Raw genomic sequence first — 12,407 nt, forward strand, 5'->3', positions numbered from 1 at the left:
TCCATTTGGGAGTAAGGGAGCGCTAATTAAGTGCTGCTTGGACAGGAGCCCTAACGAGGGAATCATGGAATTGGGATTTGTGCACCATCTGACAAGGTAGAGCGAAACTTGTACATCTAGACAGGGTGTGTGTGTGTGTGTGTGTGTGTGTGTGTGTGTGTGTGTGTGTGTGTGTGTGTGTGGATGGAGAGTAAGCCAGAATGTATTAAAGCCAGCGCTCGTCTCATAATGGACCATACGAAAAGACGAAAAGATTTTTCCTCATGTTTGCATAATGGCGCCCCCTATTGGTAAATTACAAATGGACATTTTATAATTTGCCAAGACTATAAATATTTATCATGATATCTTACATGTTTTTTACACTGTAACAAAATCTAATTGATACTGTTTTGGTAGTACTCTTGTACTCTTGTTTGGACTGTGTTAAAAAGATGTTATATTATGATAGCAAAATTATGATTTAAAAAATATTAATTAAAGGTTATTTTCATTTTCTAATGTAGTTGACTGAAGTAATAAACAAAAATTCCTTACCATTAATTTATTATTTTAAATTCTGAAGTAACATTTGGGCCAACAAAAAAAATTGTCGACTGAAACTGGAACTTAGGGTTAAGCTTTTTTCAGCTTTTTTTCAGCTTTTTCTTTGTTTTTTAGAAAGAGAATAGTATTGAAAATTGACAAAAGCTAGACTTAAACTTGCACTGACCACATAACTACCACTGCACAAAAGCATGTGAACTACCCATCGGACCTCATCCCTACATATTCCAGATTTTTTCTTCAATGATTTTTCAGGCAAGAAAATCTTTTCCTGTCTACCCTCTTTCAGTCTTTTCTCCTTTGACAACATCTCTCAGAGGACCAGGCCTTGTCTGTTCCTCTTCTGAAGAGTCCATTTCTGCTTCTGTCCCTCGCTGTTGCCCTGTCCACTGACCCAGAGTGGATTAGTATCCAGTCTTCACTAATGTCTTCCTGTCACCTAACATGGACAACCAGCTGAATAGAGAGAAAGAGAGTGAGACTGTAAGTGTGTCAGGTCTGGAGATTTTCAATGGTGTAGCCCGATCTCACGACTACTAACTGGGACTAAAAGCGTTAGCATATTATCCCAATATTAGCCTCACTCTACTGACTCCCTGTTTGTTTTAGGATTTTAGGTTTTAAGATTTTACATTGGTTGGCGCCATCTTATTTGATTTAGTTTTTACAATTTTACATGTTTTTGTGACTGAAACTGCATAATTCAAAGTGGAAGTTTTTGAAAATGACGCTGTGGTGTCTGTGTTAAAAACAGAAAACTATGGAGCCAGATAAGTCTCAAAAATGATACATTTACAAAATATAATTCATACATCAACAACACAATTCACGTTTACAAAATCCAATTCGGAAAATAAAAACACCATTCATAAATACACAAATCCAATTCATAAAATAAAATGTATAAATATTTAATTACATTTCGTAAATTTAAAACAGAATTCAAAAATCCAAATAATTTTTGTGCTGTGCACATATGACTTTTATTATGTAAATTTATTTTTGAGACTAAACTGGCTTAGCTAAAACAATACAATTATTAAGTTTTTTTTGGGGGGACAACTTAGTAGTTTTAAGTTCAATCAGCGTACATTTGTTAAAACTAATTAGCTAACTTATGTCCTTTATGTTGTCCCAACACAAACCAATTGTGTGGAACTCAGCATTTATTACAGTGTACATACTTTGTAATGGACCAATAGAGTTATTTGTGACAGCTGAAGACAGCATCCCAGGCTGCTCAGCCGATGCTTTGATTACTGTGTCAGTGTTAGCAGCAGTAGAGTAAATTTTGGAGTAATTGGAGACCTCCATGCTTGGTGTGTTAAAAATTAGACAATGTGAAAAAAATATATTTTATTCATGGTTCTGACACTCTGGCCCCCCATTAGTTTAGTTTTGAATACTTGGTAAATAACATTTAGGAATTTTAAAACAATTATGAATATTTAGTGAATCCAATCAAGCTGAGTGAATAGTTCAATGACTTAAGTCATATAGACTGTCCATTTGTGTAATTTTCAGATTAATTAGTTCTCTTGAACAAACTCATAAAGTCACTTGCTGTAACTGACTGCCATAATTGCAAAAGTTGTTATAATTAAAACTCGCTTCTCACCTTAAAATAAAGAAATTTCATTGGTTAAAAATAGCTTTTTTATGCAAAGTCATATACATTTTTCTTGTCCACGTGACTGCCATAAACAACCAAAAAAGTTGTTATAATTGACACTCTTTTCTCACCTTAGAATAAAGAAATTTTACTGGTTAAAATATATATATATATATATATATATATATTTTTTTTATCCGAAGGTCATATTAAATTCATTGTCCATGTTTTCTACCCTCTTCCCATTCTCCTAACACTTGTCTTCCTCCTTCGCTAAGTTATTCTCCACCTTTCCTTGGTCTCTCTTCCACCTTCTCTGGTATTCTCTAGCCTTTTTAATCTCCGATAAAGTATTCAGTTTCCTTCTCTGAATCTGTTCTCACCTCCTCCCCCTCACAAGTCTGACGGAGGCTTAAACGCTGCCTGTGTTGAAGGGAATGGATGAACTGAGGGTGATGGTGTTTATTATGATGAATGGGCTGCAGTCCACAGATCAGCACCATGTGCAGACTGAGAGATGATTCACTCTGACAGCCATGTCATGTAGCCTAATACAGTTATAGAGCCATGCAACACACAGAGAAAGGGGAGATTAAGCTAGGGAGAATTAAATTTAGAAAGTGTCCAGTGATTGTTGTGAAATGGACAAGTAAAATCCCTCATTAATATTTTTGTTAATCTATCCTTGTTTGTTTTTATTGAACTAATCACAAGTTGGTACTAAACACACCAAAGATTCAGCAACATACTTGTATAGTTGCTAACAAAGTCCAGGTATATACTTTTTTCTTTCTTTTTTTAAGAACAAAATTTCTTTATTCAACTTTTGCAGTAAGACTAGTTGCACATTAAGAATATTTATTCACCCTCTGGTCCAACACATTTTCGAAATAAATGTTATGTTTTTGTTTAGTTTTTCATCACTAATGTTTGATTTACTGATATGCCTCTTATGCTGAGTTCAGACTGCATGATTTTCAAAATAACCATGTCACTGATGTTTTTACACTGACTTATTACATGTTTCGTCGCTGCTTTGTTTACATTGCAAGATGGATCGGAGACAGGGAATTTCACACTGTATGACTTTACAAAAGGAGAATCGCCGACAACTTTGTCCAAACTACGTCTCTCAACCAAAAACATGTAGTATATATATTTTTTGTTATTAACTACATAATGAGAACGAACCCTTTAATGGGGTGGAAAATGTACATGTTTGCTCACCTGGGTTTGAAAGGAATTAGCAATTTGTCCTCAACTTTTTTTTTTTCGACCTGGTTGTGATATTGCTCAGATTACACGTCAAACAGGCACGGGTGCTCCTGCCAAATTTCCACTAGTTTTTTCCTCCATTTCTTGGGTCCAAATAAGCTGAAAATGAGCGTTTTTAACTTCTCCCCCAATCTTGCTGGCCTGTAGGTACACTTGAAAGTAAATGCTGCTCTCTCATTGGCTGTAGGTAATCGCCAATGTTATTTTCAGTCAAAACTCATTTCACAAGGCATGATTTGAATCGGCAACTGATCCAGATATTTAGCACGCCAAATATCTCACGGGCATTGGCGATTCATCGAAGATTCTCTCAGATCACGTCCGTGATAGTTCATACTGTGTGATTGTTTCTCGCGTAATTGAGCACCGATTTGCTTGTGATTTCAAGCATTTGTCGGAGATTTCTCAAAACCTGTCGGCGAGTCAAATTCGGGTTTTAAATCATGCAGTTTGAACTTCACATTAGTTGATTTAGCAAAGATTTGGCTTATTCAGTTAAAGTTTGCTTGATTAAAAATGACTTATTTAGTGGTGGTAATTCCCGGATATTTGCTGACAATTTTGCAATAAAAAAAAAAAAAAATATATATATATATATATAAATATAAAAAATTATAGAAATATAAAAAATATGTATATAGTCTGACACAAATTATAAGCTTCTATTTTTTTGGTCTCTTGTCAAGACAAGATCTAAAACAGATCTAAACGGTAGGGATTAAGCCAAAAGAAGGTTGGAACTCTTATTTTTATATGATTTCACTCCCCAGAGCATCTGACATCATGTACCTCACTCAGGACATTCGTTAGGGCTTTCCCAACTGTAATACATCTAAAACACGAATTGCTGTAAAACTCGTACTAGGGAAGCGTTTTCTCTTAACTCTAGAGACTGAGTTAAGCGAAAACATTTATTAATGTTACGCACACCCTAATACCATCCATGTAATGGACAATAATGTTCTTCAATTTGGTCAAAATTGCCATCATTGTGAGCTGCTTGCTTTTCTGTCTCTTCCATTGCTCCGTTTGTTGGCTGTTTGCTCCCACTTTCTTTTGCAGTCTGAAGTGCATCAAATGCACAAAATGCTATATTTACACCACGGGATGCCTAATCTAATATTTGCACTGACTTCACATTGCACAAAACAATCCCCCCACACTCATGTAATGATGAACAATGACGTGCACTGCCACATAAAACAATTAATTGTAAACTGAAATAAATATAATTTGATTATATGGTTTGGAATTGGATGTTTTATGAGATTATGAGAGTGTTTTTGCAATTATTTTGCGTTTGAATTAAGAATTTTGCAAGATAACAAAAATTTGTGGCTTTTTGTTGATTTTGCATTGGATTCAGCTATCACGGAATTGTGAAAGACTACAGGGTCTGCATAATAGTTTAGTATATATAGAGTGATTATATTTACTAATGGTCAAGATTATTCGTGGTACCTGGATTAGTCTGATTAGATTATTTGGTTGTTATCTAAGAATAACATACCTCTGCAAATTTTGTGATCGACCAGTCAGAATCAAGTATTCCAGACAGTTGCAGTCAAGTAAAGATCAAAGTTGTATATTTAATCTTAATGTATTTTGAGACTGCTTTAAGACATTTCATCCATGTTGATAAAAAACGGTTGATAAAAAACAGAAAATACTTAAAAACAGATTAGGAATTTATTTTTTTAATGTAGCCGATCACCTGTTACTGTAATTTGTTATTATCATACATTTAGATGTGTTTCGTGACCGTTTATTGTACAAGCAGATTCTGTGTTAGGTCAAAAAAAGCTGATGTTTTGTGTCTGTTAGAATGCATTTGACCACATGAGCATCTACACTAAAAAACCTAATCTGATGCATTTTCAACTACCTGAGAAAGTAGTCAACAGTGTCATCCAGTTTTGATCAGATCAGAAAACACATAAACACATCTAAATACCGGATATATAATGAATCTTCAGTTTCCCAGAACTGGTTTTCCTTTTTTTATCAGATTGTGGCGTAGAGAATAAAGACAGGAGACAGGAAAAATGTACGCTCTACACTAACACTAGATATATCCAGATTCTGTCACACATCAGTGTGTAATTATACCAGAGGCCCTGTTACTGCGACAAAGGCAGATTTGTTATGACATAAAGCAAGATGGCTGTTTTATTACCAACATGACTTCTGCAGTCTACCAAGCTCATAAGAAGGCACTTAGTGAGTTAAAAAGCTAGTTAGTTGCACTGTTTTTTTCAGAAATGCTCTCCTGTGTCCTAACTGACAATATTTTCAGAATCAAAACAGTAATAATCAAACACTTTCATCTGTGAAGATTGACCTTCATTGTTTTTCAGTGTATTATTATTTATTTATGTAAATGTATTTAAAATGTTAAGATCGAAGAAGATACAAAATTGCATAAAGGTTTAAAAATACTTTAATATATTTACAGTGCTCAGCATATATCTAACTTTTAAATTCATACTTTTAATAGGAAGCTATACAATATTAGATATGTGCATATACCTTAAATTAGTCAGTACTGAAGCCAAATCTGGAGCTTATCTAACAAAATAACTTACGATATTGGTCTAAAAACTAGTACATCCAAATTTATGTGTATATGTTAATTCAAAAAAGAGGAAAAATCAAGAGAAACTAAAAAATTAAAAAATTTAGTTGAAATTTTGTAGGTTGCACTTTTTTTTTTTTGCAATATTTTGCTTGAATTTAATTGTATTATCTTTCCATTTTTAGATATGTTTGGTAACTAAAATATTATTTTAATAAATATATCTGTTTAATAAATCTGTTTTGTTTAAATGCACCAAAATGCATTTCCTATATTCAATGAGAAATGGATGCAAATGTTTATTTTCAAAACGCTGTGTACTCAATTATGCTGAGCACTGTAGATATATTGGCTGGATTAGTCCCGTGAACATAAGCCATTCTAGTTTTGACATTTTTTAAAATTAGTCTTTTAATTATTAATTTATTTGACTTAGCATAATGTCTTCTTACCTTCTGTAAATCCATATAAGAATATTATTTCAACATTTATATATTATTTGCCATTTTACACGTCACTTGTTACAATTTGAACAATAATCCAAATGAAAAAACTGTAAGTAAACTGTAGAAATTTAGTGAAGTACATCATGAAATGAAGCACTGTTGTTTACGAATCAGTTTACGTCCATTTAAAAAAAAGCTTAACTTCAAGGTATGGTTTAAATGAACTGAGATCATAAACGTCTGTTGATAGTATTCTCACTTGAAGAGGCTGGAACATGCAAACAGTATCCCCTCACAACTAACAAGCGAATAAAAAGGTTAAAGCCAAGTTTACTGAACAATTATAGATGAAATTGCTGCCACAGAGTCACGGAGAAGTCAGATCAATAAACCCTTCCCAATGGAGTTGATGCTAATCATGCAAGCAATGCTCTTTTATTTTGACAGGTCGTGACCTGGCCAGCACAACACTCCCAGGATACCCTCCTCATGTCCCTCCGACGGGACAAGGCAGTTACTCCACACCCTCCCTCACTGGAATGGTACCTGGTGAGTCTCATACTGAACACACAACCTGATTCAACCAAGTGCAACATCCTGGATCATACTAAAATATAACAAGAATAATCAGATCTGAAGTATATGTTTAGGTAATTTCAAGCGTACAATCAGAGTTTGGTGATTCTATATCATTGGTATTTACACATTAGGTTAGGTTTAGGGGTACACTGTAAAATGTACTGTAAAATTTACAGCACACTTGTAATTATTTATTTACATCACACAACCAAATTTGCTTTTAAGTTACTATAAATTTTAGAGTAGAGATGATGTCTGGGGGGTGGCACGGTGGCACTGTCGCCTCACAGCAAGAAGTTGACATGTCTGTTTGGGGTTTGCATGTTCTCCGTGTTTGTGTGGGTTTCCTCCAGGTGCTCCAGTTTCCCTCATAGTCCAGAGACATGCACTAAAAGTGAATTGGATGAACTAAATACGTTGTTTTCAATCACGTGGTTCTGATGATGCGCGAAAACCAGATTGAGAAAAACTGAATGGGAGACATGGAGGAAAGTTTGTATTTTTGCTATTTATACCATATTTCAAAGGAGATCTAAACAGAAAATAACCACATATGCTGAGCATAAACCTTATATCATGAAGAGGGCCAAGTTTTTAACTGAACTAAAATATATTTGCCTGTCATAAATGCAGTATATACTGTAAAATCACATCACTTGAAAAATACTATAGTTAAATACCATAATACTATTGTAAATAGTGTTTGGAAGCATACTGTAGATGATTACTTGCATTAAACTGTCGCAGTAATTATATTGTTGCGGTAGAACACAACTGTATTAATAAACTAATTATTCAATAGGCTTCAGTTTTTTTACACTATAATCACAATGCACCACAGTTTACACTAACGTTACAATATTTATAACAGTTTTTCAGCTAGTTTCTTGAACAGCTTTATGAGCTAAAACATTTGGAAGTCAATAAAAGCTGGTCGGCAATTCTTATTTTGGCTGATTAAAAGACCACTTCCTCCCCTCCATCTGAATTTCGCACGTCATCAATGATGTCATGTGAAAACAATCTATTGGATGTAGTGTATGAGTGTGTGTGAATGAGTGTGTATGGGTGTTTCCAAGTACAAGGGTTGCTTCTGGAATGGCATCTGCTGCGTAAAACATATGCTGGAATAGTTGGCGGTTCATTCTGTTGTGGCAACTCCTGATAATCAGGGACTAAGCCGAAGGAAAATGAATAAATGATGTAGTCTGGATTAACATTTTTGACAGAAATATGCTGATCTGAAACACGTCATAAAGTAAAATCAGGATGGGTTCCCAATCACATGCACATGCAAAATCAAATGTAAAAGTTTACACACACTTCTCATATACTGTTATACAACAGTTTAAAATAATGAATTTTTGAACAAATAACCTTTACTGTTTTTTTCAAAACATTCTTCAAAACATCTTCTTTTGTGTTTAAAAGAAACTCAAACTCATTTGAAAGCACTTGAGACTGATTAAATTGTCATGTTTTAATCAAGTTTTTTTCATGTTTTTGTTTTTTGGCGCATTGCTAAAGAAGGCAGCGCTGATGAAAATAACAGACAGGCTAATTTCCGTGCATGTGCCACCCTCACTCTTCCGTCTGCAGTCCCTCTCCCTGCACCCCGTTTTCACCTCTGCTTTATTTGGCTTGAGGTCCCAGTGGGAGGGGGTCTTGTCTTTGCCACTTCCTGTCTCCCCCCATCTGCCAGGCTGACAGGCGTCCCGGGGGGGCAGAGGGATGGAGAGGGGGCTGTTGGGCGGTTGGCAGAGTGTGTTTGGCGGGTGGCGACTGGCTTTGAGTCTTCGGCTGGACTATTAGACCCCAGTCACACAGCTGTCCCTTCTCAACATCAGTAATTTGTTTTTAATGAGAATCATCACTGACCCTTGACTAATTCATTCATTCTCCTGCAGACTCCCTCGGCCTCCTTTCTTTTAGGTTTTTTTTTGTAATCCACAGGCCACTTCAGAATCGTAGAAATACACTTGGTTATTCATATTCACAAACACAAAACGCATGTAAATGACTCAGAATGCCGTTTAAATAGATGCATATTTATGTAATGCTAAGTTGAGTCCTTTTTTATCTGAACAGTCATAATTTGAAATGAACTAAAAATAGTCATAGATTTGTTATTAAAATAAGCTTTATTTAGTAACCAAGTTGTTTTGAATGGTTAAGGCTTACTGCTCTTTCGTTCTAGCGTTGGTCAATGACCTACTAAAAATAAAAGTGTGCGCACAACTGAGATTTTTAAATCGATAGTCAATTAACAATATATTATTCAAGATTTTTTTTAATCATTGTTTTAAGTTGATGATATATATAATTTAGAGTTATTGCAGAATAGTAGTGCAGATTTTTATTTCAATTAAGAGACTTGTGTTTATTTATTAATTTAAAAGGTAAAGATTTGAATGGATTTTAGCTAAATAAGGAAACAACTAAAAAAATGTAATTATATTTTAAATAAGTTGATTCATTTAAAAAAAAAATCTGAAACTTTTAAAAATCTGTTTTAACTATTTTATATGAATGTTTGTAAAGCTACTGCTTACAGAAAACCTGTTTACACTTTTATGCCTTAAGATAAACATTCTTTAGGTTTTTTAGTTTTTCGATTCCAGAGACCAGATTGTCAAAAATCTTACATCTTACTATACTTATGTGGACATATGGTCCCCACAATGTTCATACACAAACACATTAGGTTTTTATGTTTTTATGGGAACTTCTTATAGAATATACTTAAATATACTGTGCTTACTGTACATACTGCATTTTCTGATCCTTTACCCAAACCCTATTTCTAAACTCAACCCTTACAGAAAATATTCTGATGTTGATTGAATATTTTCATTCATTCATTAATTTATTCATTTTCTTTTTGGCTTAGTCCCTTTATTAATCTGGAGTTGCCAAACAGAATGAACCACTAACTTATCCAGCATCTGTTTTACTCAGCGGATGCCCTTCTCCCCGCAACCCGAAACATCCATACACACATTCACACACACACACACACACACTCATCCACTACAGTCAATTATAGCAAACCCAATTCACTTGTACCACCTCTTTGGACATGTGGGGGAAACCAGAGCACCCAGAGGAAACCCACGCGAACATTGGAAGAACATGCAAACTCTACAAAGAAATGCCAGCTGACCCAGCCGAGGCTCAAACCAGCAAAATTTTTGCTGCGAGGCGAATGTGCTATCCTCTGCGCCACAGCGTCTCCTTAATATTTTCAGTTATTGTATTTTTAATTGATAGCTGCATGTGCATTTCTATTCTAAAAAGTTACATCTCATCTTACTCTCGTTCCTCATTTAAAACTAAAGCATTGTGCTGAAATTCACTTTGAGCTTTTGTAAACATTAAAGCTCTGCATGCTTTAAATTGATTGGCTGCCACATACATTTTGACACTGATGGCAGCTGTGGAAGCAGGGCTGGTGCGTCCATAGAGGCGACCTAGGCGGCCGCCTAGGGAGGCAAAATAGAGAGGGCGGCGTCCACGACACGTCCCTCACCACCCGCATCCTCAGCAGTTATATCCATGCCTAGGGTGGCAGAATAGAGAGGGCGGCGTCTGTAACACCTCCCTCACCATCCACATCCTAAGTTACAGTATATCCGCGAACCCCTTTCCTCCTCCTCCTTGTAATGAAGGGCCCTATCAGACACCCATGTTTGGTGTGACTTGTTGCTATTTTCAGACCAGCGCAACCCTAATTTTCACACTTTGCTCCACGTCTTTAAAATAGAAAATCCATTTGTGCCACTGTCGACTCATGGGTGTGCCAGTCTAAAAAGGAGGTGTGTTAAGGCACATTGTTGACATGTTGCTATTTTGAGGAACTGAAATCTGACCACTGAAAGCTGGTCTAAAGTCCAGCAAAGACCGTGTTAGTCCAAACGCTTACACATTGCTTAATACACATAGAATGTGCAGCAATACACAAATATCTTTATATGTGAAAAAATTTTTTAAAGAATAAAATGTTACAAAAATGATTATTTTCTACATAAATATAAAAAGTACCTAAAATGCCTTCTTCATGTCGTTTTTTTTTCTGTTTATGCATGACAATTTGCATTTGTATAATTTTATTATTATTATCAGTATTATTTATTTTATGCATATTTATATTTGTTTTAATAAAAACCAGTTTAGATTTGTTCACCTGTCGGATTTTGGAGATGTATGCATTACTATATGGGGCATAAGAATAGGACGTGTGTTTGGTTAAAACCAGACCACACTTTGTTATTATTTTCATTATTTGTTTGCTGGAAATTAGAACTGAATTTAGAAACAGTTTTGAAACAAATCTTTGGGCTCAACAAACAAAATTAAATATATAGACTAATAGATGTCTTCAATGGAGTGTGTACAACACCATTTTCTTATCCACGAAAGTAAAGGAGTAAAGTAAAGAGTAAAAGTAAAGTAAAGAGAAAGTAAAGAAGCAGAATGGAAGAGGCTCATTCTTTATTTTCACACTACAGATGGTCTGTTTAACTGTTTTTCGCCAGTGAAGCATTAATTTTTTCTGCCATGTAAATTTCAAATGCTGTATAATGCAATGCAACTGACTCTTAAAGAGAATGTGAGATGAGATTCTGATTGGTTTAATGCACATTATGCTCAAAACACACCCATAGCTCATTAAGAGAATAAGTACAACCCTGTTAGACCATGCGCCAAGGCACAGAGCGTATTTTTCCATCTTTAGAATAGCAGAAGTGGATTCGAACACGCCCTTAATGCTTTTGCGCCATTCGCTTTAGACTTTGTTTCTAGATCGTTAAAATAGAGCCCAAAGAGTTGGGATGCAAATGATGCAAGAGTTTATTAGCATTTTTCTTAGACTCCTGTGTGTAAGTTTAGCAATTTCACTTTTAGGCAATAAATAGGTTATTTTCATTTGCTTTAAACTGAAAAAAGTGAATAACATAAACATAGAAACCTGAGAAATATTCAAAATGTTTTATCTTTTACACTGAACAAAACAATTATTACAAAATAATACACATTACTGTTAATACTGAAATGTTATGATTTGGTTTATAATATAATCAATTACTGTAACAGAGGCACAAGATGGCACCATCTGTTTTTGTTTTAACAGGTTCTTACTGTTTGTTATCAGGCTATAAGAAAACACTGAATGGCACAACATGATTTCACAATACACAAAACAAGCAAAATTTGATATACAGATTCACAAATTACTTATTGTAATTATTATATTTTAAAACACACAAAAAAAAAGAAAATGGGATCTGGACCACAAAACCAGTCATAAATGTAATTTTTTTTTTTAAATGTCAAATAAAGTTGATTAATAAGTTTTCTATTGATGTATACTAGG

At 34.6% G+C, this 12,407-nt stretch overlaps 1 protein-coding gene and 1 long non-coding RNA gene across 6 annotated transcripts in view; one reads left to right on the forward strand and one right to left on the reverse strand.

Annotated features, from left to right (window-relative positions):
- The window catches only part of pax5 (paired box 5), a 96,470-nt gene that overhangs the window by 65,704 nt on the left and 18,359 nt on the right, over nucleotides 1-12,407 (forward strand). For all 4 annotated transcript variants that reach the window (NM_131638.3, XM_087236323.1, XM_087236324.1 and 1 more), the window contains 1 exon segment: nucleotides 6,902-7,003. In NM_131638.3, coding sequence (NP_571713.2) covers nucleotides 6,902-7,003 — 102 coding nt within the window.
- The window catches only part of LOC147846809 (uncharacterized), a 74,612-nt gene that overhangs the window by 24,542 nt on the left and 37,663 nt on the right, over nucleotides 1-12,407 (reverse strand). The gene's annotated exons all lie outside the window — the stretch shown is intronic.

This window comes from Danio rerio, chromosome 1 (genome assembly GCF_052040795.2).
Source record: "Danio rerio strain M-AB ecotype USA chromosome 1, GRCz13ab, whole genome shotgun sequence".
NCBI classification, from domain to species: domain Eukaryota; kingdom Metazoa; phylum Chordata; class Actinopteri; order Cypriniformes; family Danionidae; genus Danio; species Danio rerio.